General features: G+C 40.9%; 2 protein-coding genes across 2 annotated transcripts in view; one reads left to right on the top strand and one right to left on the bottom strand.

The window, feature by feature from the left end:
* Positions 1–2004: 2004 nt before the first annotated feature.
* Positions 2005–5103, top strand: abitram (actin binding transcription modulator). Its single transcript, XM_026157470.1, has 6 exons — positions 2005–2190; positions 2380–2431; positions 3931–4060; positions 4140–4216; positions 4295–4364; positions 4622–5103. The coding sequence occupies exons 1-6, from the start codon at positions 2109–2111 to the stop codon at positions 4757–4759; spliced, it is 549 nt and encodes a 182-aa protein (XP_026013255.1). The 5' UTR covers positions 2005–2108; the 3' UTR covers positions 4760–5103.
* The window catches only part of ctnnal1 (catenin (cadherin-associated protein), alpha-like 1), a 54526-nt gene continuing 32438 nt past the window's right edge, over positions 5104–27191 (bottom strand). The window contains exons 3-19 of the mRNA XM_026157469.1: positions 23459–23646; positions 21042–21161; positions 19574–19663; positions 19145–19315; positions 18378–18578; positions 15652–15738; positions 15217–15375; positions 14300–14392; positions 13191–13341; positions 12563–12600; positions 12422–12472; positions 11902–12056; positions 10305–10353; positions 9702–9758; positions 8277–8396; positions 7490–7573; positions 5104–6657 (exon numbers count right to left, since the gene is read on the bottom strand). Of these exons, the coding sequence (XP_026013254.1) occupies positions 6487–6657; positions 7490–7573; positions 8277–8396; positions 9702–9758; positions 10305–10353; positions 11902–12056; positions 12422–12472; positions 12563–12600; positions 13191–13341; positions 14300–14392; positions 15217–15375; positions 15652–15738; positions 18378–18578; positions 19145–19315; positions 19574–19663; positions 21042–21161; positions 23459–23646 (1985 nt within the window). The 3' untranslated portion in view covers positions 5104–6486. The remainder of the gene's footprint in view (positions 6658–7489; positions 7574–8276; positions 8397–9701; positions 9759–10304; positions 10354–11901; positions 12057–12421; positions 12473–12562; positions 12601–13190; positions 13342–14299; positions 14393–15216; positions 15376–15651; positions 15739–18377; positions 18579–19144; positions 19316–19573; positions 19664–21041; positions 21162–23458; positions 23647–27191) is intronic.

The following is a 27191-nucleotide window of genomic DNA, read 5'->3' as shown; positions in this document are numbered from 1 at the left end:
GTTATGCTTCTGGCGAGAAGTTAAGTTGCATTAACAGTACTGTACTCTGGTTGTTTGCCGTTGCCTGACATCTAGTGGGCATTGTGAAAAATCATGATGACAATAGTGTTTTCCACATGTGCAGCTCAACCTCACTTTACCACAGAATGAGCATGGTGAATGAATCTGCGATGGGATCAGCGTTTAAAAATAAGGTTGGGTTCCTCCTGGTTTTGCAATAGAAAAAATAACAAAGTGGCAGTGATTCTGACATTGGGCCCCACCTCGAGACACTTTAAGCCTTGCCTGGTCAGGCTTTATGGAGACTTGAGCTCTCGCTTTTTCAAAAATGACTACAGTACTCTGTACTGGTTTTAAATATTGAAAGGATTATGGATACAGATTGAAGATGATTACTTCTGCTGTTCTAAGAAAATTTAGTACAAAGGAATTCATGTTCAGGTGAGGGCCACAGTCCTTCTACAACAGTGGCTCTCAAGCTGATACGGCATAAAGGCATGAGGCATGGATGACCATAAAAAAAAAAAAATATATATATATATATATATATATATATATATTTTTTTTTTTTTTTTTTTAAGTGAAATAACATTAACCCTTACATACTGTTCTTATTGTATGCCTTCACAATATGTTTTTTTTTTTTTTTTTACCCAGGTCTAAGAATTCCCTCATAATAATTGTCTATAACTAATTTCAAACTGCAGGTCTGTTTAGAATGCATTACTAGCCTGTCTGACATCAATAAATGGAGTATTAATCCTTAATTAATGTTTCCAAGAGCAGGGAGAGTTTATTTACTTTAAGGTTTTACAAGAATTGTTTTTTGTCAGAAAACATCATCATGTCCTGTTTTATCTAAGACCTAAAAATACAACAGCTATAAAGATTACACGATGAGATGCAAAATCTATCTGTGTGCCAGTTGAGAACCTCAAATAACATGCATGTTTTGGACTGTGGGACGAAGCCAGAATATCTACCCAGATATGCAAAATACACACAGGCAGGATGTGAAACTGTAATGCTTTTCCTGGGAAGCAACAGTGCTGACCATCCCACTTTTGTTCTGCCCTATTTCAAGTCCTGTGTCTGTGTGGAAGCACCATCTTTCAAGGCACACTCTGACCTCTGTTTCATGGGTGGATCATATATGATCACTCTTGGCTTTTTACTAATTCACTATTCAAAGATTCCACCGTGATTCTTCAGAGACCAGCAGGTTCTTGTCTCTGAAGGAGCCAATATGGCAAATGCTGTGGGAATGCATACAATTCTAATGACAGTGTCAAGATCAACCACTGTTCCATTAAAAATATGCACAGCCATAATATGTATAGTTTCACAATTTCACAAACATTCTTCTAAAATCACAATTTTCCTTGATTTGACCCACATTTGACATTTGTGTATCTAAAATTTAAGCAGGTACTGGTCAAGTTTGACTCAGAGCAGTCTTAAGGTGCAGAAATGTGCAGCTCCCGTACAACCTTATGAAATGTTTATGTATGTATGTATGTATATGTATATATATATATATATATATATATATATACACACACACACACACACACACACACACACACACACACACACACACACACACACACACACACATACTTGTAAATAAATGTACTTGTGTGTTTATTCCACTATAACTTAATGTGGATTTCCCTTTTTTCTGTTGTGTAAGATTTGAACGCTTAAAGCACGTTTCCATGCATAGAAATAATAAAGACCGTTTTTTAAAGTTTTGAAAGACCTTTTTTCTGGAGGGTTGAAGTTTTTTTGTTTTGTCTCAATCTTATATATTGTGATTAGTGAAAAGTGAGAGACTGTTCAAAAGATACTATCTGTAGTTAGTTACCAGCTCTTCTGGTGAACATATTAAACTTAATAATTTATTGTTTATTGCTGTCAATGAAGATTCACTACAAAGAAATGCGAATCGCTGTACAAAACAAAAGAACAGCCAGAATTATTTGCCTTTGGGGTTTTCGGATATATTTCAAGGACGGACTGCCCGGTGCTGCACTATTTATTGTCCGACAAGACAAGTTGACGCCAAGCTAATACCTTAAATTAATTTTCCAGTGTTATTATTTTACATGGAGAGCGTGGAACATGAAGATACCAAAGCAAATGCTCCTTCAGTTATCGACCGATATTACACACGCTGGTACAGAGCCGGTAAATAACGTCCATGTGAACGTGTCTCATCTATACTTGCTAAGTAGCTAAGCTAAGTGAGCTAACGTTAGGTGAACTTAAGTGTTCAGGGGGAGATGGCGTTAACTTTTAGTTTTAGTCTGAATAGATGGGTTTTTTTTTATTTTGCTTTTAATGTCACGAACACCTTTTTTCATTTTTTGTTTTTAGACATGAAGGGAAAGCCATGCGAGGACCATTGCATCTTACAGCATTCAAACAGGTAACAGGAGGTTGACCAAGTGACCATGAGTCACACCAATTGCTATGATTCACTGTATGTTAATGGCCCTTTTGTATGTTTGATTTGGCTAAGATTTTACGCTGGATGCTCTTCCTGACGCATGAGAGAAGACAGGTGGTGAATTAGGGAGTGAGAATAGCCATGAAAAAGATGAAGAGTGGAAAGGAAGTTGGTCCAGAAGACATACCCGTGGAGGTATGGAATTGTCTTGGACTAAGATTTGTTTGGCACGATCTTGGAAAGTCAGAGAATACCTGAGGAATACAGAAGACGTGTATTGGTACAGATTTTCAAGAACAAGTGTGAGCTTTAGTTACTGCAGAGGGGTAAAGTTGATGAGCCATACCATGAAGATATGGGAAAGATTTATTGAAGCTATGTTAAGAAGAGAGGAAGTACGCTAAGAAAGAGCACTACAGTTACAAATATGCTTTGAGAGTGATGAAGGAGTACAGGGAAGGTCAGGAGTTGGATCAAGAAAAAGAATGTGATACAGTGCCAAGAGATGAAGTGCGGTACTACATGAGGAAATCAGGGGTAGGAGAGAAGTATGTGAGAGTGGTGCAGAACATGTATGAGGACCGGGAGACAACAGTGAGGTCTTTGGTAGGACTCGCAGATGAGTTCAAGGTAGCAGTGGCATGGCATGACATCACCCCTTCCTTGTTTGCAGTGGTAATGGACAGGTTCACAGATGAGGTCAGCCAGGGGTCTCTGTGGACTATGATGTTTGCAGACAACATTGTGCTCTATAGGGCGCAGGTGAAAGAGAACCTGATAAGGTAGACATACGCATTGGTGAGAAGAGGGATGAAAGTCAGTTGACGCGAGACTTGATATGTGTGTGAATGAAAATGAAGACAGATGGAAAGATGAACATGCAAGGAGTAGAGGTAGTGACAGTAGAAGAGTATAAATACCTGGTGTCAAAAGCAACAGACAGCACAAAAAAGAGGTGAAGAAGAGAGTGCAAGCGGGGTGGAGATGAATGTCAGAGGTGATTTGTGGCAGAGTGATAGCAGCAAGAGTGAAAGGGAATATTTTTCTGATCGTAGTGAGACCTACTATGATGTATGGTTGGAGACGGTGGCTTTGACAAAAAGACAGGAAGCTCTGAGCTGGAGGTGTTAAGATTTTCATTGGGAGTGACCTGAATAGACAAGATTAGAAATGAGTTCATTGGAGGGACAGTTCAAGTTGAGTGGTTTGAAGAAACCCCTAAAGGGAACAGCTAAAAGAAGAACAGCAGCTTAATGTATTTTGTAGGCCTGATCATGACTAAGTGGAAGTTTTCTCAGGAAAGAAATTGAGAAAATGGGGAATAATAATAATTTGATTCTACATTACACTGTATTTGTTACACAACATAGTCCCTGCTCGGTATGAGTGATTTATATCACTTCTACATCAGTATGTCGCTAGAGAAATATAGATTTTAAAAGGCGCTTGATAGATTCTTAAAATGTTTTTCTTGGCAGAATATGTGTCATCACTTTAGCAGAGACTCACCCAATTCTACAAAACGGACGCACAATCAAAAGCATCAATTACCAGATCAGTAATGGCTGCAGTCGGCTGGAAAATAAAGTCTCTGGGAAGTCCAAGCGGGTAAGTTAATAAAGCTCTGGATTTTGGTCTGTGTGCTCGTACATTTATCCTAACATTCCTTTTTTGGCCTGTACGACAGGGGGGACAGTTCCTTACTGATTTTGCACCGTTATGCAGGATAACATGCACAGATGAAACAGAGTACACAATCTACAGGTAAAAGTCTGTCTTTGACTGTTAAAATATATATTTATCTTCCACGTGCTCATACATCTTCATCACTGGCTGTTTTAGCTGCATTCGGGGTCGTCTTCTGGAAGTCAATGAGAACATTTTAGAAACTCCGAATCTCTTGCTGGAAAAGGTAAAACCTACAATTTTACCTTACACATGTAAATGTAAAGTACATTACATGTCATCTTTAACATGTCTCCATCTGCATACTATTACTGCGTACGATACCTTTTTTTTTTCCCTGTTAAACACCCTTACATGAGTAGTTGACATTAATTTAGCATACCTGATGGTGACACGGCTTCATATGCCTATGAGGAGATTAGATAACACTAGTAAAGGTTCATAAACACATGTAACAATGCTTGGTTTGTCAAATCTCTACAGCCATCCACCGAAGGATACATCGCCGTCATCCTGCCAAAGTTTGAAGAGAGCAAGAGCATCACAGAAAATCTTCTAAACAGAGACGAGTTTGAGAACATCGTCTCCAAACGCAGCTCTGCCCAGTCCCAACCATCTTGACAGTTCCCCACATTCCTGCCTTATTCAAGCCCGTTCTATTGTGGGAGAGTTTCTTTCCCTCATGCGCTTAAAAGTTAGCAGAAGACTGAAAGGCTTTTGTTTATAATGAAGCACTGTGTATCTAGGTTATTCTATATTTTTCCTTTTTTTTTTAAAGTGTTTAACATTTTAAGGATCCAAGAAGCAGTCAGATTTCAAGTAATTTGTCTATGCTTGGATTTGCCAATTTGATAAATATAATAAGGAACTAGTAGAACGCATGAACAGTGGCTTTTATTTTCTTGTTACATACTAATCATGAGTTTGAAGTATTTCTGTCGAATATAAAGAAAGACAAACAATAATTTAAGAAAAATATTGTTTATTTTTTTGTGTCACTTTTATTAACCTTTGAATCATCAAAAGAAACAGTGGTCCAAAACTAGATACGATTTCGTCACATCTCTGGCGGCACTACGTTACCCAGCAGTCTTAGCTGCTCTCACACTGTACAGTGATTCTCTAAAGCTTCCTGTGTGGTTATACATTTCATTCATTCTAACTCCCTCTCCTAGTACCAAAGTGATTACCTCGGGATACATATGCTTCAAGTACCAAGTAATATATACCATTTAATACATAATGGTCTGTTAGGCAGCTTCACAATGATAGTCTTCATAACAAGTACACTTCAAGGTTCCACTTTACACGTGTGCCAGTTCAAACTTGTTTCATTTCTTTGAGAGAAAGTATGCCATGTAGACTGGTTCGTATAATTCTCAGGACAATATAAACAGAGGTTCGATCAAGTCGAGAAACCCGGCTTAAATAAAAGTGTCTCCATTAACACTGGAGGACTATGTTTTATATTTTATAACAGTAAGAAGACGCAAGAACAATCGTATTTGGCATTTGTTTTTGTTTTTTTTTTTGTTTTTTTGCATTTTCCTACTAGCATGGCACATGGGGAATGTCGTACAATAATGGCTATTAGACATCCATTGCATGTTATGTAGTGTGGTCAGCTTGTAAAACCTAATGTAAATGAGGTGCTCAATATAATGCAAGTGATCGTGGTGTACTGCTGTGGCGCGCATTACAAAGAAAGTGTCACATTACAAGGCTGTGACCACAGGAGACTCAAACACGGGGGTTTGGTAATGATGGTGTCATGCATTGTGGATCTTAATTTTACTTTTTTTTTTTTTACATAACTTGTGCAACACAATTACAGAACACCACAAAACACAGAGGCTTGTCACACAGAGGCACATAGTGAAGATAGATGTATGGCTGAGCTGAGCATCAAGTGGAGTTCTCTCCTGACTTTTAATTAGTTTATTAATTCAGAAGCAAGAAAAAATATTAAAAAAAAAAAATCAGGTTTGTGACAGGCCTCACTTTTTTTGAAAACTTTTTTTTGTGTGTGTGTAGTAATAACTCCATCTTGTGGACTGGGGTGGAACTGGTGCTTCAGGTGAAACGCTACCTTGGATTAAATCAACCTCAGTGGGAAAGAGAGCATAGACTTGCTTTTCCTTTTTTTTTTTTACTTGTGCAAACATCATCCAGGCAGGAAATGCAAATTCCAGTTGAGCCAAGTCAACCATCTTTACCAGACTAGTACTGAATGACGGATGGGGGTGGGGACTGGGGCTATTTCTAAGATCATATTTTCTCCAGAGAGGTGAGGTCAGCTATGTGCTGCTTTATCGGGAAGAGTGGACAAAGGAAGAGATTGCCTGGGATTATTTGCTCTCAAGGAGGTTGAGACCAGCCATGTGCTGCTCCAAAGATTTAACGCCAAATCCGTTGCTGTTCTTGGTGTTGAGAGCTCCTTCCTCTTTGACAGGTGTGGATGCGTCTTGCCTTTCTCTCCAATCCTGCGGGGAACTGAGGCTGTTCCTCTCTGACTTGTACTGAAAGTAAATGACACAGGAGAGTAAAAGTGAAAAAACAAACAAACGGCAAAATACAATGGCTCGTTTCTAACTGTTTATACACACAAAGCTGGCATAATCAATATTTTTATATGAAATATTGATTGCTTGTACTGGAGTCAGTTCTTTTTATGTTGCTGTGTTTATGTTATTAAAAAAACCCCAAAAAAACTACATCACCAAGCTTTTTTTTTTTCAGATATTAGTTTATGGAAATCTATACCATCTCTGGATGCAACTTTAAAGCGTCTTGAGGCAACTGTTTTATAAATAAAACTGAATTTAATTGAACTCACTACCTAGCCGGTAACATAGCACTCCTTCACGCGCTGGTGTAGATGCGGTCACTTGTGGCTCTCGAAAATCATGATGTGTTGAACTTAAAGCCCAAAGAGTGGCTCCGAGTAAAAAGTTGCCAATGCCAGCTGCAGCTTTCTGCTTACAGTCTACGGTTTGATCTTGTGAATGTGCTTCAGTGGCAATCAGTCCAACAACTGACACCTTTTAGCTTCAACAAGGATTTCAGCTCAAAATCGCAGACACTTACCAACTCACTGGAGACTTTTTTGATAGACAGCAAAAAAAGGAGGCAAAGATATTGAACATCCCCTGCAAAACATAGCTAGAAATGAACACAGGCGCTGCTGTATATCTGCTGCACGCTAAAAATAAAAGGTACATGTTTGCAAGTGTCAGCGTGCTGTGATGTTTGCATATGTATCTGGATAATAAGATCTCCAAGCTTTTTCTATACTTTCGTATATATGTTCAAGCTGCCTGTCAATAAAGTGTCCAGGTCAGTGGATGTCACCTTTCTATTGAGCTTGTTACAGCATGGCAGGAGGGAGAGGACCACACTCAGGATGCTCCTGGTTGCCTGAATGAATGAGTCCACCTGAAAGCACAGACGTAAAATAATACATCACTAAGGGTCCACGCATAGAGATTCACTGCAGCAGCAGCACTAAACTACACTGACCCTGTAATTTAACGTTTCCTCATCCATGTCCTACCAACCCCCGTAAGACAGGCTCTCTCTACCGTTCGAGATAAATGATACGGTCGATGTGAAGGTAAAGAGATATAGAGGCGGGAGCCAATACATATAAAAGAGGCACTAATTAATCAGCCTTGAGCATGCTACTCTTCATCGTGTCCTTTTGATTCCAAACCAGCGCCTTTATTACAAGGTGAGCAAAGGCAGCTCATCCCCGTCCAAGGTGCTCATTAATTCCTCATAGACATTCATTAACCCAGCATCCTGCATTAGATGTTCGTATTACTCAAAGATAACTGAAAGATTATTCTGAAGCCAGTAATGAACACAATTAGTCATGCCCTATTGTGTGTTCAGCGCTTTAATGATACCCATTGGTTGTTGGGGTGATAGTTGTGATAGTGTCAGAGCTTCTTCGGTCCTTCAGTGGAAACACTCTTTATCTGCTTTGTTCGATCTCTGTGATATTACTTATTTAACGTCCACCAAACCGAACAGACTTCAGGCAAAAATAAGTAATTGGTTTTCTTTTTTTCCTAATAAAGAGTGCAGACACTAACAAGAAGAGAGATAAAAACACAGACAGGTGTAGTATGGTTACCTTCTGGAAGGTGGCAGCCTTGCCCTGTACAGGAGTCTTAGCCCCCATCTGCAGCTGTTGGCACAAAGCCAGCAGCTTCTCCATTTCTGTCATCACCACAGTCTTTTCCTCATCAACCAACTGGAACAGAGAGAGGTACACACAGAGGGAGGGTGGGATGTCTTTCAGAACAGAAGACACTGTTTTATAACGGCACTTCGCTGGGAGAGTTAATATGTGCAGACGTTGATAGATTTACTGAACGAGATTCACAGGGCTCGTGGTCAAATACAAATTAAGCATCGGGAAAAGGAGAAGTGGATTAAAGAAAAAGACGTTTTTTTTTTTAAAAAAAAAAGGGCTGCTTGATGTAATCCATCAGCAATAGCCATGATCTGCTGCTTAAGTCTGTTATCCATCCGAGTTAATCCCCAGATCGTAGTCTACACAGATACATGCCACCAATGACCCAAGACCTCAATCCCTTGTCATTCATGCCCAGCAACAACATATAAAACCTCTTAAACCTTAGTAAGAAAAAAAATGCTTAATCTCATCTGCATAATTAGAGCTACACAGATGTGCTTTGTGTGTTTGGTGCCAAAGAACTACAGGAGTGGAGGGTGAGACAGAGGGACTCCATTAGCACCAGTTTGTTTGATGTAATTAATCAGAAAGCATGAAGGAAGCTGAAGAGCCGGGCCTCCTGATTATGAATTGCTCCTGGGCGGTCGCAGTCAACCCACCTCCCCCTCCGCTCTCACCCCCCTCTGCCCATTCACATGTGCGCAAACACACGCAGCCTCGGACACACGGCGGTGACAAATGGCAGTCGTTAAAGGCTGTCAAAAGGAGCCATTTAATTAAACTTGGAGGACCTGAGGAAGAAGTTTGTTGAGAGCTAAAAGGAAGGAAAGCACCAAGGCTACTTTTGTTGAAACTGGAGTCTGAGAGGAGGACAAGAGGATGGTGAAAGTGTGTGACAGCCTTAATTTCCTGCTCTCGCTGTGTGATTTATAAGCCAGACCTGGCACCATGGCATGCCACAACGTGTGATACGGGTGTGTATTAGTATCGGAGGGTGTGTGTGTGTGTGTGTGTGTGTGTGCACAGAGTTGGTTAGTATCTCCCCATTTTCAGGAGAAAATAAACAATTCTTTCATTATAGCTTTGCTATAACGATCTCCTTAGCTCTGTCTTACTACGCTGCAGCCAATCACATGCTACAAGACAAGCAAGAAAATACTGTGCATAAAGTGAACTTCTCTCCTGGTTCATACTCAACTGTATTCATTTTATTTCTACTTGGAAAAAAACCCCTTTTGTTCTTTATATTAGATTTCTTTATAAATGCCTACTGTAGAAAAAAAACATTATTTGGAATTGCATTATATGAATCGTTGTGCTTTGGTGTGTTCAAGATAGATTAATTGCATGGGAATATACCTGAGAGGAAAAAGTGCGGAGAGATGAGCACAGCTGGAGCCCCTCTTCAGAAAGAACCTTAAGAGTAGGTCAGAAAAGAGACAAAAATCAAACAACTTGCACACACACACAGAAGAAAAACTAAAGCTCTCTTAACTAAAAAGAAGCCTAGTCAGTAAATACTATGATTTTTCTTGGCTCTTCTTATCAGTGTGCCTTCCCGTCTCTTTCCCCTCTCGCTCCTCTTCCTCGCTTATCTCCCCTGCTCAACACAAATTGAATAAATCCTGTCTGACATTTCGGTCCCTGATTCTACAAATGACTGTACATTACTGGCAAAGATCCCAGTTCAATAGGAAACACTCGTACGCACAAACCTTGTTACACCATGTGCCAGAGATGGCCGGGAATCTGCCACGCTATATTCCCACTGCACTCATAAATCCCCGTAATGCCCGGTGAAATCTGCATTTCAGGGTCGTGAATGAAGGGATCCTTGCATTTACTAACCTATCGATCTGCGAGCTTCAGCGTGTATCAGGTGGAACGGGACGATAGATGCGTTCATTTACAACTTCAATAAAATAGAAGGAAAACAAACAGAGCAAGCTTAATGAAAAATACCTCAGCTTGATGAAAAAGATCTAGCGTTGTTTTCAACAGTCCCTCCCCTCTGTGGATCAATCATGCAGGAAATAATAAAGAGAAGCTCGGATTAGAAATATGCACAAGGGCAAACATCTTCCAAAGCAATCAACTCTGTTTAGAAAATATCTGTGAAAATACAGTACCGTGCAGAAGTCTTGAGACAAGCCACATTTCTTTAGAATTTGCTTCAAATGACTGAAATGTTCTTGTAAGTTTTTAAAGGTGGTCTTGAGCAATAGTTCTCCAGGCTTTCTGAAGGTCTCTAAAAGTTGGTTTTTTGGACATTGGCTGCTTTTTCGCTCATTTCCAGTCCAGTCCTTGTACCGGACCATTTTCAGTACAATGTTTTTGCTGTTTATTTGTTAATGGACGTTACACTTTATGAATCATTTAAGCATAAAAAGTCACCTAAATCAAGCGATGAACCAGTGTTGCATCTGCACATAACTGACAACTTAGCAAATTGTGTTTTTAGACACTTTGTTACTAGCAGCCTGTTGGAAAATTAAAAAAAAAAAAAAAGTTCCCATTTATAAGTCGAATCCAGAAAAAAAACCGTCAAAGATAACACAGTCTGACAGGCATGAAATAGCATTTTTGCACCAAGAGAAGAAATAGCACGGCTAAAAAAAAAAATACTATCTACAGCAGATGAAAAGTAGCTCAAAGTCGTGTCTTTAAGAAATGGGAACAAAACACAACCCAAGACCTGAGATGCATCTGGACCTTGTTCTTGGTGGAAGTGTGTCTGTCAAGGCAATCCTTCAAGAAGGGAAAGTGGGATAAAAGACTGAGGTGTGCTAAATTACACAAGACCTCAATTGAAAAATGAGTGACAACGGGTCTTATAGTGTGGTAAATGGTAAATGGATTGGTTCTTATATAGTGCTTTTCTACTTTACTAGAGCACTCAAAGTACTTTATATAACATTCACCCATTCACCTCCATTCATATGGCACTTTTTTCTATGCCTAAGTACTTTCTAACTTTCACGCTGCAATGAATGCATTTGGAGAACAACCTGGGATTTAGCATCGTGCTCAAACTCCTGAGCTACAGCCACCCCAAGAGAGTGATGAATCAAAATTTGAATCTAATGGCTCGAATCACTGTCGATATGTACAGAGGAAGTCAGAAGAGAGCTACAACACTGAATGTCTACATTCATCTGTAAAAACACTGCTGTTGTTGGGTTTGGGGATCTTCTTAAAACACTAAGATCAATGATTAATGGTCTTTGATCAGTCACTTGGATAAATGACGAAACATTTCTCCCACTGAAAACGCTACGTCCAGATGAACAGAATCAACCTTTTGGGAGTTATGAACACAGTTCACGTTTTTGCAGTAGCATTTGGGAAGTGTCTGAGTGGCTTCAGTTTCATTTTTCAGCACGATAATGATCACAGACACATTTTCCTAGCAAAATATAAAGAGTGGTGGCTCAAGACTTTTGCTCTGTATGTCTCTTAAGAGATTAACGGGGATGATTAAGGGGATTGACAACACTGAGCTTTAAAATAATATAAAAAAAATTTGTGTGCATGTGTCAGTGCGATACTAGAAGGCTACCTGGTGAACAGGTACATGTTGTAGGCCATACTGGCGAGGCTCTGGCTCTGCCGGACAATTTCATGCTCCTGGTCCTCCCACTTTTCCACCTCTGTGTCTACATCTGACGACAGAAGACGAAGTTCCAGACCCAGCTTGGCCATACTTGTCTGCTCCTGGGCACGCAGAAGCGCAAAAGGAAAAAATAAATAAATAAAAAATTTAAAAACCACACAAATCTTTTTGATGAAGTGTAATTGATGTCTTTTTAAAAGTGTATATTAGCCAGCATGGTACTTTTCACTTGTTTACACACTCGGAAAGCCTGTAATCAGCATAATCCTGCTTTCTGTGGCGGTACAGCGTGTGAAAAAGTGCTGCCCAACAAAATTGCAGCACATTACCATACAAACTCGATCAATTCTTCAAGAGAGTGACACAATGTTTCCTAGAGATGAATATACTGCTGCCAAAAGACGGTACAAGATGAGACGTGATGTATTGTGCTGAAAGCCCGAGGATTTGGTGGTGTGTGCGCTACCTCTGCATCCAACTTGACAGCCTTGGCAGTCTTCATGTTCGCCAAGTGCTTCTGTGGAGAAAAAGAGAGCGGTATTAATCAGAGGATTACAAACGTTTGTATCATTGAGACATTTATGAGGATGAATGGTGTGACACTCACCCCAGGTCTAGGAAGTGACAAATAAGGCCTTTTGTCTCCTAGGAAGAAAGAGTTATTGTTGTTATAAGGACAGCGTGTAAAAGTACTTGGATCTAACTTTCAAACAGATACGTGCACACAGACTTCTGCGCAGCACACGTGAATACACTCGAGTATCTACTTTCTGTCTCTGCGTGTGTGACCGAGTGTGCAAACAGCAGAGCTCGTCAGAGCGGTTGTCCATGACTCGGACACTTCTGGTTATTGGCACAATAATAAATAGAGAAAGTGTAAAGAGGTGGAATGAATACAGGGATGTTCAATGGCATTGATGTTACTCCTTTGATAGAAAGCTTCCCACGGTCTGTGATGACTAATTTTGAAAAGATACATTCATACTGCCTGCCTTAAGTTTTATTAATACAGCTGAAAATTTCAAGAAGAAAATGATTCATCAAGGTTTCTCATAGAATTGGATCTTCTTTTCTTTCCTTTCTTTTTTTTGTCCCCCCCCCCAAAGTTAAGACACCACAGATGGCACATTGACCTCTACTCCCTTGCCCTTTATAACTCACCCATACTTGTACTCTCCTTTTACCACAACTCACCTGAATGGACACAGACAACCAATGAAGTGATTTCAACTGACCTCGCCTGCCTTCAAAGACGTCGTTGATCTCTCTCAGCAGCAGAGCCATGTCACAGAGCTGCGACTCCCAGGCCTCGCAGAACACTTCCAGGTTCTCCTTTGCAATTTTACTAGATGGGTGGAGAGCCAGCGTCTGGGCTGCTGAGATGATCTGAGCAGAAGAGTGAACAATTCTGATACATTCTACATTCATACATATGCTGCTGTTGATCTAAAATGTAAACCAAGTGCCTGTGAATGAAGCTCATAAATTGAGCTTGTATAACTGTTAAGTATTTAAGGACTTATCATCATAAAATGGGTTCAGGCAGCTAAGTACAGTTCAGCATGAGTCACGCTGAAGCGGTTTCACACATATGTAGCAATTTATATCTACACTTCTGGTCCTGACATCAAACTGACGTACGATGTTCGAAAAATTTGACAAATATGAAACATGACCACCAGCGCACTTATTCACCACCTCCCTTCCCCCAATGTCCATCCTCTACAGTGTCGTATTTAATAGCCAATTACCCTCTGGGCCACCCCCGCATTACTCTGGGTGCAGAGAGAGAGAGAGAGAGAGAGAGATATCACCACTACCACCCTCATGCCGCACGGTTATTGATTGGCTGACCTTTGAACTTAGGAGCGGAGTCATTACTGCGGAGTCATGTGGGGCCTGACATTAGCGCTGCAAGGCGGGAACATTCTACATTGCCGGATAATTACGGGCATGGATGGTTTCTAAGAGCAAACATAATTAGATCTGGGATGAGGGACTAAGTGGACAGCATGTTCTCAGCCAAGGACTGAAGATGTGGGAGGAAGACGGAGGAGATGGGAAGTTAAGCGTCTACTTTTCCTCCGTATTAAGAAGACTATTACCCATGTTTGATTTTTACACCTGAACCACAGAATGACCAGTTTGACTTAATAGACACACAATTAAAGTGCTGAATGGAACGACCCGTATCTGCAGTTTAATTAAGTCAACTTTTATTACTTACCAGACTCTTTACTCCCATCTACTGCTATTTACACATTCGGTCAAGGGCGTATATTAATAGTGCTGAATTTAATAAAGTAATTATTTATACGGATAATGTTTAGACAGATTGTGTTACCTGTGGACCAATGACATGGAAGGTCTCCTCAGCGTGTATGCAGGTGATCTCTAATGGCTCTGTGCCCGACACATGGCACAACAGCCGACACGTCTGGAGTGAAACAGATGGAAAATAAAGCTTCTGACACAAAGCATACATGAGGCAATCCCTAAAAAGAGCAGTATGTATACCCCCAGCACAAAAAGTCCACAGCTCTAAATTAAGAATGTGCAATTCTTTTTTTAAAATACTTGACATGTTTGTGTGAAGATTGTGACGATCCAGTTTTGCCCTCTCCCACAATGGTAAACAATCCTTCCAAAAAATTCCTGGCTGCAAATCTGAATCAGCTCCACTTCCATTTAATCACTTCTATTTGGACCAATCTCTTAAAATGAGGCCAACCTGGTGAAGTTTTCATGCAAATCTGTCCTTAATGTTTTTTGAGTAATTGGTAACAAACCTGTCAGATCACATGACCTTGTTGGCAGAGGAACATGCTAACGGCATGACACTCGGCGGCAAAAACGCAATCATTTGGCCAAATGATTAAAATTATAGACAAAAGTCTTGCATAAACTACCCTTTGTGCTCAAGCATTGTGGAATCTCACCTATTAGAAACAAAATCCCTTCCATTTTCACCAATAATCCACTCAAAGTCATCTTCTGAGCACCTCAATGATCAGTATTGTTTTTGATTTTTAACATTTTAAAACATTTTTTTTCTTTTAAGCACCTGTTTTTTTTAATGTGCTATTTTAATTTTTTTATTTTATGAGTATGTTTTCCTAAAAAGGCGCAGTGATTACTGTGACATCAGAAGGTAATGAACCAGATAAATGCAAACATTACTACTGATTTCCATCCACAGATTCAAGTAGCCGTCACCCTCCTACTAGTTCCTCTGCTCCCTGTGCCCCTGATCCCACCTACCTCCACCAGCTGCTCCTTCTGCTCAGTGAGCGTGCGCGAATACTCTGCCACTTCCTCCAGGTTTCCCTCGGCGCCTGCTGCTTTGAGAGCCCGCAGAGGCAGCTGCTCCCCATGAACTTTCAGCAAATCTGAGGCTCGGCCCACCGCAACCTTGTGGAGCTGACGGAGTCAACAAAGGTTAAATAAAAGAGCTTTTAAAAAAAGGCACAAATGAGAATGATCATTTGAAGAGAAACGGGGACAAAAAAACCAAACAAAAAAAAGGTAAGAAGAGCAGAGGTGACACAGGCAGCAGCAGGTGGGCTGAGGTGCTGGGAAAATAAAAGCGAGGAAAGCAGCTACAGAGGCACCACCAGCAAGTCAGAGGCATTTCAGTTATGTCCGATTCTGTAACCGGGAACATCTTTTCACAGTCAGCAACAGACTGCTGCTCACCTCACGTCTGAGGTCGCTGACACTCTGGGACGTCTTCAGGATGGCCACCTCCATGTCCTTTGTGGCCTCTTTGGCGTGGACAGACTGCTGCTCCGATGACAGAAGAAGAGGAGAATAAAACATGAGACACCGTGTGCTTTTACATGCTCCATCCATTAGATAAACATGCAGCAGAAGACTAACACAAACACAAATTTACATGAGTAGAGTATGAGATATGACTGGAAAAAGAGAGGAATTGAGTGCATTAGCAGCACAGGTTTTGATATTTTAATTACATTTGTGGCTCATTATATCCTGGATATGAGGAGAGAAGAAGGCATTAGAGTGCATGATTCAGTGCAATATGAATAAAAAGATTCAAAGCAATTACATAATTGAAGTAATTCACTGCAATTTCTCCAAATTTCAGACAGAAATGCTGCTAAATGTGCTACAACAACACTGAAAAGCACAAATTAAAGATCCTAGAGTATTTGCACATCTTTCTCAGCAGTTTGAAAACATTGCAGTGTTCCAGTCCCCACACGACCTTCAGCTGCAAAGGCTTGATGAGGCAGTACTGTACAGTTTTGCAGCAGTAGCATCTCTGTGTACTCCGAGTACACTGGAAAAAAAAAAGTTTACAACTAGAAACTGCAACATAATGACTTGCGTTTCGCAAGTCCATCAATTCTGAAGGCCAAGGAGCCACCGCTGAATGAGGAGGAACACAACATTTTCTTTCACAGCTCAATGAGCCTCGGTAAAAACAGTGATTCAGGTGGGTTATTATGCTATGTTGTTCCAGGAGAGATGTGTGAAAAGAAACTGAGGAGGCAAGGTGAATGAGTAAGTGAGTTTGTAGGAGGAGGGGGGCCTAATGTTAATGTGTGTGGGTCTGCCTGTATGAGTTTCTGTCTGCGGAGCTGTGTTTAAACAGCCACACTGCATGCTGCGCAGAGATAAACACAAGATTGTTTCCACTTGAGAATACATTTATCAAAGCCTGACTATTATGTTCTTTAACAATTTCTTAATATTTTAATTTTTCAAATCTATTACATTTTGACTTCAGAATTTATCTGAGGTCACTGTGGTGGTTTAAATGTGCTTGTTTTGTCTGACTAATAGACTAAAAACAAATGCAGTGAATGTTCATACAGTACTGGCTCCAAGGAGCCAGACTGCTTTTGTAAAATGGTATTAAGCAATAGTTCTTCAAGCTTTCTGAAGTTTTTCTTTTGACATGGGCTGTTTAAAACTCATTTTCCGTCCAGTCCTTGTGCCTGACCATTTTTTTGTTTGTTAAGTCAAGAGGCCTATCAATCATTCAAACATAAAAAGGGATCAAACTACGCTTAGCAGACAACTTAGCAAAGAATCAAAGTTAAAATGCATCATCAGACACTGTTAGTAAAAGCCAGTCACCAAAACACATCATTTGTTCCCCAAAAGAATATTTCTGGACCAACCTAAAGAGCTATTAACGGAAAACTCTGCATCTCTCATAACTGTGTGCAGTGTCTCTTTAAAAAAAATGAGGAAATTGTGTGGAGGATTGGAGAAGTGTCGGGTTTTAAAAATAAAAATTAGATGAACAGTGTCTGCAGGTCAAGCAATAGGAAAAAAAACCCAACCGACACAGAACCTGTTAGTGGTAAGGTGATCTTTTCATCAGCACTGTTGGTCAAAGCCTTATCAGAATTGGTCTGAGGTTTGCCAAATTACACAAGAACTTAACTGAAAATCAGTAGCAACTGGTCTGAAGTTGGGAGAAAGGTGCAACAGTAATAGTCTACAACCATCTGCAAAACATGGTGGAGGCTCCGTCTGTCTACAATCTGATTTGATCCACCATGTAATAGCATCTGGAAAACATCATCGGTGCAGTAAAAGCATACTTAGATAGGAAAACACAGAAAGCAGCACTATCAGTCATGGATTCACCTCTCCAGAGTCTGTACCGCAACATTTTTTAAGCATCTTGGGATGTGATCATGATGCTACTAATGGCAGCCAACATCCAAAGAAGGGCTTTGAATGTTCCTCAAGTAGCCTCGACGTCTATTCCCGAAGACTATTTCAACAAATTACAAGAAAGCTGCCTAAGAGAGTTCAGAACAAAAGTCGTCATGCCAAATATTGATATTCAGGCTTATTAGAATTGTTCTCGCCTTATATTCTGCATTTCCATATATGTTTGCAGATGTTTTTTTAATTACTGCACCCATTTCCTATTTTCGTAGCAAAATATAAAGAAATTAGGGCTGCTCAAGTCTTCTGTACAGTCCTGTATATGATAAACAGCAGTCTTAAAAGGATCAGAATAAATACATATTGTATTTTCTTTGCAATAACTCAACATCAGCATCTATAGCTCCTACTCTTTGCATCTTTTTAACCTACCAATACTTGAAGCCTCTTATAGAATACTTGAAATGTGCAATTCCCTTGGATTCTTTTTCTATTTATCCCTTTGTATACTCTGTATTTATATATGTCTCTGTATTTATATATCTGTATATATGGTATATTTCTGCTCACATTCTGTAACTTCTGTCGGTGCTGTGCTATTGGAAACCGAATTTCCCGGAGGAACCCACCCGAGGGATTAATAAAGTTTTATCTAATCGAATCTGATAAGAACTTGTGGATAGTCTTTATACAGAAATGTATGGTTTTTTATGAATATTCCTGTGTCTCTGTGTACATCTGTGAAAGCCTGTCTGCATGTGCCAACATACCGCCTCAACCCAGGCGTGTACCAGCTGCTGGGTGTCCTGGCGCGCCAGCTGGCACAGTCCAAGGATGGCCTGACGCTGCTCATGACTGGTGTAGGCCGAATCAGTGAAGTCCTCTGTCCGCTCGACCAGAGCCTCCAGCTGGCTGGACATGCTCTGCGGTGACAAGGAGTATAGGTTCTCCCGCAGGCACTCCACGCCGGACTGCAGAAGGCAGGGTGGGGGGAAAGTTGGGAATTGCGGTGAATTGAAGGAGCATTTGGAGAGTAGATGAGAAGAGATTAAAAGCAGCCGGGACGATCATTAAAAGCAATAAGCATCTCAGGTCTTTTCATTAAAATACTTTCCTCTTTCTTTTATCTCAGTGGAAAAAACCCCTCCTTAAAAATGTTTTTACAAGTATTCGTTTGTTTCATCTGCACATCAGCGCACACGGAGGAGAGAGAAGATTAGTAAGCATGAGGTAGGTTTACTGGTGATTCACTCAACCGTATGAGCCAAATTACTAAATGAGTAGGTCTGCTCCTCTGTGTTGATTGTTTGAGTCACATCTGAAGCTACAGCAAACACCGTGAATGCAACAAATGCCAATTGTGCGACCACAAATCAACACTCCAAAAATCTGATGATGAGTAACTGCTGTGACGCTTAAATAGCGCTTTGCATTAACAAAAGAGGATCACTACTTAACTTCACGGGCTAACACACGTCAGCGTCATTAATCTGAAGCCTTCACCATGACTCGTGCGAAGTGTAATCTCTAAACCTACCTTAAATTCCTTGATGCCATTGTAGATGCTGGCAGGAAGGATCCTGTTCTCCCCACAGCTCCGTGCTTCAGTGACAATCTCGATGACCTGCTCCAGGGCACAGCGCATTCGGTGGAACACGGCGTCTTTGTTGATCCGCGCCGACTCACAGTCTGGGTGCCTCAGGCAAGTCTTTGGTAGGGATAAGATGTGAAATGTCAAACCTACACCCTGTCGTGCTCTTCTGAACTTCTGTCATTTTTCATGTTTTTCAACCACAGATAGTATTTTTCTTTTATGATGATGTGACTTTGGTTGGTGTTAATAATAAAGCCAAAGTGGGCCAAAAATCTTGAGTCTTGAGAAACCCGAGAAGGCTTTAAATCTTTAAGGCGAACAGAATTTATAAACCTTGCCTCGAGGCCCAGTGTTGGTGGGCCGGCGGTTTACCTTGGAGGCTGTGAGGAGCATCATGGTGCACTTCTCCAGCACTGCTCTAGCTGCTGCCATCCGGGCTTTCTTCTTCTCATCCTTCAAGTCCTGCAGCGCAAACGCACACACACACCAGATGGCTTTGGGTGGCTTTACTTAAGTTACGGCGTCTTAGAACTCTCAGGGTGAGCAAGGGACATGAAGCATCAAAGCTATTCAGCAAATCTTTCATGCTGTGTGAAGGGACGCCCAAACGAAACACAGATCCGTTTCCAAGTTACACACATGAAACTTAATAGGTGAGCTGTCATCTATCAAAAAGAGATGCTACCGGAATAGAAAGAGAACATACACTGTGGCTGACCTGCCGCATCTTCTTTGTGTACTCCGCTCAGAAATAGGCAGCTTGAATTATGTAGATACTGGATTTGGAAAAGGCAGCTGAATCAACTCCTTTCTGGGCACTTCGCCATAGATTACAAAGACGGTGTGATTATCTGTCATTATTTTTGCCTCTGTGCTCGCCTGGCCTCAATAGATGAAGATGGTAGATTTTCTAAAGCAATGTGTGCGCGTGTGAGTGTTTGAGCTGGAGTTGACACTCACACACACACACACACACACACACAAAACAGGGTGGCAAATGAGGGGAGAGAGCATTAACAGCAACGAGGAGCGTTGGAGAGAGACGTGACGTGTGTGTCAAAACACGAGACCTGATGAAATTCAGAAAGAGGGATGGTCGATCCTCCCCTCCCTGTAGAGATATCGCAGCCGTTGCACTTTGCATCAACTTCTGCAGGCAAAGCGCTTTAGCTGCAGAGGCTGGATGTATGGATCAAAATAGGATTAGCACTCTCTGACAGTACAAAGTTAGCTGCCTGAAGTTGGACTGTTTTTGAAGCTTTGAGCAAAAGTTTTGTCTTGCAAATTTGGATAGCTGATAAACTGCAAAGAGAAAGGACTGCTAAAAGCACAGCTCAGACTCGTGTTGCAAACTGTATTTGAGAGATGTGAGTCATAACTGACCAGTGCATTTCTTTTATGGATTGAGACATTGGTTGGGAGAATAAATAGACACTGAAAGAGATGAAGAAACTTGATGGAAACAAAAGAAACCAGAGGAAGCCTTGTTACTCTGTAATTGTTTGATTTGCTGGGGAGTGTAAATATTTGACACGTGTGTTATTGATTTGTTCCGAGTTTGCCGGCACATTCACAGTGTAGGTACATGAGGTTTTAAAGTGCAATTTCATCGCCTGCTTTCACATTCAGAAAATCACGTTTACGAAATCAATGTTTGCAAGATTAGGCCGATATGAATAAACAAACATGTTTTTCAGTGTTGCAGAATTGAAAAGACTTCGGATACAAATTTGCAAGCGTTTTCATTTAATGAGGGATTTTTTTTTTTTTAAGTAAACTGAGGATTTTTATCTTCTTCAAGCAAAAAGAACCAGATTGTGTTTCTTAAGATGCCACTCACATTCTGTCTGTCTCCCGTCAGGTGAGCAAACTCCACCATCTCGTTGCCAAACTGGCTGAAAATCTGAACAAATTCCTGGAAGGTGCTGACTCTTTCCAGATGATCGAGCGTTACCAGAACCTGAAAGCAGGAAGAACATCAGAGTAGCACTGGAAATGGCCACATAGTTTGGTATCATAGGCAGTATAAAACCTGGTCGTTGCTTTTGGGTTAGAAAGATGAAGCCACTGTGGAAGTGCTTTAAACCTGGATTCTACTTGAAGGCCACCGAATGGTGACCGGTTTTACAAACACATGTCACACTCTGAACGCATGACAATCATGGGTGACAGTTTAGGATCAAGTAAATAAGGACTCGGTCAAAAGGCCGAGAGGCAGGTCTGCAATCATTTGGCAACCACCAGTTGTGAACAGTGTTTATTACGTCAAGCAATAATTTTCATCCACGACCACTTTTTATGAAAAAACAAGACGATCACTTAATAAAAACAAATGCACGAGCTCAGACGCAATGTTGAAGTGTCCTGACACTTTCATCAATGAATAAAAACAAGATGAAAATGTTCTGAAAAGACAATTTCCAATCAGAACTAAGTTTGGATTGAAGGTGATCTAATCAGATGTAATCCCCTTCGTGCAGTAAGGTCAGACGCACACATTTAATCTGCTGTTGATAAACAGGGTGCGAAGGAGCCAAGCTCCTTGTTTGTCACCCACCATGTGGAGCAACTCTCACGGTAAAAGACACAAAACTAAAAATAAATAGAATTCAGAGGCTTAAATTATGACTAAACCTAAATGTAATTTTAGTCAAAAGACTAAAGCTAAAGCAAAACCAAAAACAGCTGTCAAAATTAACACCAGTTGTGAAGAAAAAACAAATATTCCCCGAATAGTTGGTGAATGGTTGCTGAGGCAGTCGTGTGGAAAATAAGTGCCAAAGTCGGAGTCATGCAGGTTGGCTAGGACCTGCCTGTAAGGAAAAATAAGAAGTCCCCAGTCAGTTAGCAAATAACTTTGGTTGCTAGCATATTGATGTGGAAGAAATGGACTTCTCTACAAACACTGTCCAGCTACCCTCTGAGCTGCAGTGAAACTTCATGGTTAAAAAGGTGCAACTTTTATTTTTGAAGATGAAACCTCTCCATTTCCGATGCGTGTCCCACTTGCAGACAAACACGAAAAAACTACAGGAAACCACGGCAATCTGGTAGCAACCAAAGCAGTCACTAGGATGTCTTTGGTGTAGCACTTTCTTTTCAACCAATTTCATCCAGCAATAGTCACAAACCTTCAGGATCCACTGCCAGCAATGCCAATAATTACCAGTTGGAGAATAAAAATGTTTCCCATAACAACTGGTGGTATCATACGCAATGGCCAACAATTGAGCAATGAGTGCAAGACATCATACGAGAAACCTGAATTGAAGTTTGAGGGAAAGAATGCCTTGACATGACCTCTGTTAGAAAGTTCCTCGTGACTTTGTGGACCCAGTCACTCATTTTGGGTCATATTGAACAAAAAATTAAGTCTATTTTCAAATCTTAGTCAGTGGATACCGGAAGATTATCCATGGTAAGCTCATTGGCTATTGACAAGTGATTCCCAGTTAGCCAATGAGCAAGCTATTTCACACTCCTTGCCGCAGTCGGGTTTTTGAAACCAAATTGGCAACATTTAAAATGATCTCTGTGCTTCAGAAAACGGTAAAAAAAAAAAAATTCATGGCAGCGACATTCATCTTTTATACTGTCTATGTTGATGAGAATATTAGTAGGGAGACTAAAAACATGATTTGCCATACTAGAGTAAATATATGCTTTTATTTCTGTCAACCTCATCCTGCCGTTTGTTGCATTGACAGTTCAATGTGATAGAAGTGTATTAGCAGTATCTTTTTTACATTGATTTGCATTACATTTATGCTAGCCAATGAGGCCATGCTAGCATACCGAGCATAAGCAGCTTTTATCCATGCCATGCAAAGAGGAGGAAGAGGTATAATTGCGTTTGCCAATAATGGAGAGCAGGGGGCTGTCGACTGTCTGTCGAAACGAGGCTAACCAGTCATGATTAGGGCCCATTTCCATTCTTGACTCATTCTACAGAGCTACATCTGTATCACATTGTCTGGCTAAGAGCATAGCCAGGTACGACAGAGAGAGACAGTCTCTGGTTCTGCGCAACAATGTGGTTGCTAAATGTGCTGTTTCCCTTCAATTACCTCCAGAGCACTTCTTCAGAGAGCCAGTGCTTATCTGTTAGGACATAAAGGACTCAGGATGGAGTTTGCTAGTGTGTGCGCGTGCATGTGTGTGTATTTCTGTGTGGACCAAAACGTGTAGAAGATAAACAAAGCAAGCGAACCCATTCATGTGGTTATATGGCTATGGCTCACGTCCGTTATGACTCACCTTGTTGCGTGATGTGATTATCTGTTTGATGACGATGCGGTCGGCCAGCACCAGGACTTTGGTGACAGAAGAGAGGAGCAATCGAGCAGCCTTCACCATCGCTGTCCTATCACTGAACACTGTGACACGTCCATCCAACTGGGACGGCAAGGCCGAGCCAACATCTGTCAGCTGGGCTATGGCATCACCTGTGAGGGACAGCGTGGGTCATCAAGCCACAATGGTAGAACTTTAAACCATCTGAGATGATACACTGTTTGACATTACTTCACCTGCAGATAAAGATGAATGCTATATTAACGGTTATGAGTGTTCTTTTTTATTCTCATCCAAAAAAAGCCTAATTGTATGTTAAAATAAAAGTAGTTTCACTAAACTTAATCTCTGAGATCAAACACAGCTTCACACATGAAAATTAAATATAGTTTGTTTTTTTGACATCAGTTCTTTATAAGCTTGTGTATATTGTAATTATACCAACAGAGGTTTTTTTTGCTATCCACCATCTGTTTTAGAGGGGGGTTGTTTCTACACCTCGCCAAATACGTGAGCTGGAAACAAAAAGAAAACAGGTTATTTTGAAATGATCTATTGGCCGAGAAGCAGGGGGGGGAAAGAAGAAAAAAAAAAAAGTTGTGCTCGGTACAAGTCTGCTTTTTAAATGCTTTTAATGTGTTTATGTTATGTAAGAAGTCCAGTTCTAGTTGGGCTATATCCAGCAGGGACATTTTTTGGACTTTTTAACTCTGTTTATAAAAACTGAAAAATCAGATTAGGCAGTGAAAGGTCAAGTCACACGGCCCAAAAGCTCACTTTGAAGAGGCCATGGAAACTTGGTTGGCCCTGAACACTTTCTGACTTTGTGTCAGGCTATCCAAAAAGGATCTTATCCTATTTGTGGAGTCAGGCACAGAACATGCTGCAGGGTTTACATATCCCATCTGGCCTGGAAGTACTCAGAAGGATTTGCAGGATGTGGCAGGAAGAAACACCTCTAGGGCTATTTTTCTGTTGCCTTCTGTCACTGAGATCTGGACCCAGATAGGAGGAAGAAATTGGACGGATGGCCAGTCAATTGATCATGGCCTGTTAGTTATGACACTGTTATGTTGCTCCAGTGTGTCACTCTTCACCTCTGGCAGTAAAGTCTTGGACAGACTGGAACTTAGCACATTAGCATGTCTGCTATTACAACACAGCCCCCAACTTACTGGTATGCTTCCAATGTGACTTGTTTTAAGAGTTTAAAAAAAGTAGTTAGTTCAGATAATACTAATACATAATGCTCCAACCCCCCACCCCACCCCCCAACCAGAAAATAATAATTGCTCATGTCACTAATAAATGAAGGAAACAACTGAGAAACTGACTTTATTCCAGCCTATGGTTCAGTAAGTGTTATTATCTTTATAGACCACATACTGTACAACGGACCTGATGTTGTACCCAACTTTATTACAGTTGCACAATGGTTAAAAGATTGCCGGCATCACACACCACATTGCCGGCTCCTTTAGATGATCAGACAACTATTTAGACAGATATGGCTAACAACACAAAAAGGACTCACAGCAGTGTTTCTCTTCGGCTGGGCGGTTGGTCTGTGCTTATGAGAAAGCTGCGAGCAGCTATACCAGAGGTCAAGCAATCAGCCAGTTCCGAATGGGCACACTTTGGAACAGACTGTGCACTAGAACTACCCCCAAAAGGGAAGAATGTAGAGTTATACAGAGCAGGCTGAAAACCCATTACCAAAATATCCTCTATCAAGAGGAAAATGTACAGAGTTAAGAAATCCCAGCAAGAGTTCAGAGTTCAGAAAGGAAAGGGAAGGGGATAGGTCGCTAGCAAGTGCTGCAGCTTAGCTGTCCATTATGTTTGGCTGGTCCTTTAAAAGAAGCTGCAGTGAGGAACTGATTGCATCCGACAGGCTGCTTTTCAGTGCCAGCTCTGCTAACCAGTTAAAACATTTGAGGCCCGCCTCACAAAGAATGCTGCACAACCCCCCCCGTGACCACGACCAGGGTAGATAACAGAGGCCTGATCCAACTCTCGCCTCTCCATTAGCAGAATATAAATTGTGCCCGGCACAGATTTTCATAATCTTGAGTTGAAATCAAACCTATCCTACTGAGCCTTTACGTGTCAAATCTATCTGTTCATGTACAAAGCAGTTTTGCCCAACACAAAAAGTTGTGTGCCGTGTGAATGAATTCTGCTTTTTTTCCCTGAATCATCGACTCTTTATTGATAAGTGAAAACCAGACGGTGTAGTCTGTTGTATGCTGGTATATTGCCTGGATCAGGCACATTACACTTAGAATCTTATATAATCTCACTTTCAACTACATAACAACTTACAAAATTAATATGTACCCCACCACCTCAGTTGTACTGTGTGTAGTGCAGGCTAGTGCAAGTGATAACAACTATCTAAACTAAGGGTTGTGAGAACATTTGGAATCTGACATCTGACAGGAAGCCAGAGAGTGTATAGGTGCCAACATTGCTGTAGCCGTGTTTCTGTGTCATTCATATGTCATATGCTACTTAGATAAAACATTTTGATAGTTTACTTTACGCAAATTCATTCTCATCCTGATCCCATCTACCCTTCTTTGACATCTTGGGAAGAAAGGGAAAGGCAGAAATCCGGGAAATGTGAGAATGACACTAAGAAACTGAGTGAAACTGACAGAGACAGAGATCCAGCACAGATTGCCTTCACTGACCTGCCTCATTGGATCCCTGCGACGCGCCGATGATGGGTAGCATCTAATTAAACTAGTGCTTTCAGCCTGCTTTTATTTCATTCATTACAGCGCACACAAGGCTGAAGCCTGCCTGATTAAACTCTCCCTGCGGCTAGGTATTAGAGAAATGTCAATCCTTCACTAACTAGCCCTGCTTTCTCCCAGAGACTTTAACAAAATCTAAGAGAAAAGACCTTTTTTATCATCCCTCAAGACGCCTCCATTATTTTATTTTATTTTTTTAAATAGTCAGAGACTAGGAAAAAAAAGGGGGGGAAAGTTTTTTTTTAAATCAGGGAACAATTGTACCGACTGTCAGTATAAGTATGAGGGAAAACTGTGAAAACACCTCCCTGAGAGGAAAGCAAGAACTGGAATAAATTAGTCACAGTGGGCAAGCAACACACACGCACACACAGGTGCACACATACACTTTACTTGGTTTTACCTCAGCGCACACAGCTTCACAAACACACACACACACACACTTTCTCATCAGTCTATTCTCCTCCTCCCACCAGCGCTCTCTTTGTTTGAGTTTTAGCAGTCTTTACAAATCAGCACTGTGAGAGGATTAAAGCTACACAAGCTGGTTCCCACAACATAAACCTATTATCACGGTGTTGAGGCTAAATTCGTATCCGCTGCGATATTGTTTCCGGTTTGCTCTGTAGAAGGCTAAATGAGGTCCTTGTTTTGTCTGATAAGATTGCAAGAGTTGGCAGAGATGAAGAAAAGTTACACTTGCAAGTGATAACAACTATCTAAACTAAGGGTTGTGAGAACATTTGGACTGACAGGAAGCCAGAGAGTCTATATTTTTAGACAGGATCTTAAAAAGGCAATACAAAGGGAAGTGCTAAAAACAGTGGGAAAAGCAAATCTCTCACAAAAACATCACCTTGTCTTTTCCATCTTCAGTTAGAGCTAACAGTTCGCTCTTTCTTGTCTTTTAACACTGGTGGCTACTTTTTTGACCT

The sequence above is a fragment of the Astatotilapia calliptera genome, chromosome 22 (assembly GCF_900246225.1).
Source record: "Astatotilapia calliptera chromosome 22, fAstCal1.2, whole genome shotgun sequence".
NCBI classification, from domain to species: Eukaryota; Metazoa; Chordata; class Actinopteri; order Cichliformes; family Cichlidae; genus Astatotilapia; species Astatotilapia calliptera.
Note: the sequence above shows the minus strand (reverse complement) of the source record. Positions and strands in the feature narration are given on the sequence as shown.

Coding starts and splice junctions, on each gene's coding strand:
- abitram (XM_026157470.1), top strand. CDS start 2,109: ATGGAGAGCGTGGAACATGAAGATACCAAAGCAAATGCTCCTTCAGTT. Junction 4,061..4,139: donor TCTCTGGGAAGTCCAAGCGG/GTAAGTTAATAA, acceptor CCTGTACGACAG/GGGGGACAGTTCCTTACTGA. Junction 4,365..4,621: donor CGAATCTCTTGCTGGAAAAG/GTAAAACCTACA, acceptor AAATCTCTACAG/CCATCCACCGAAGGATACAT.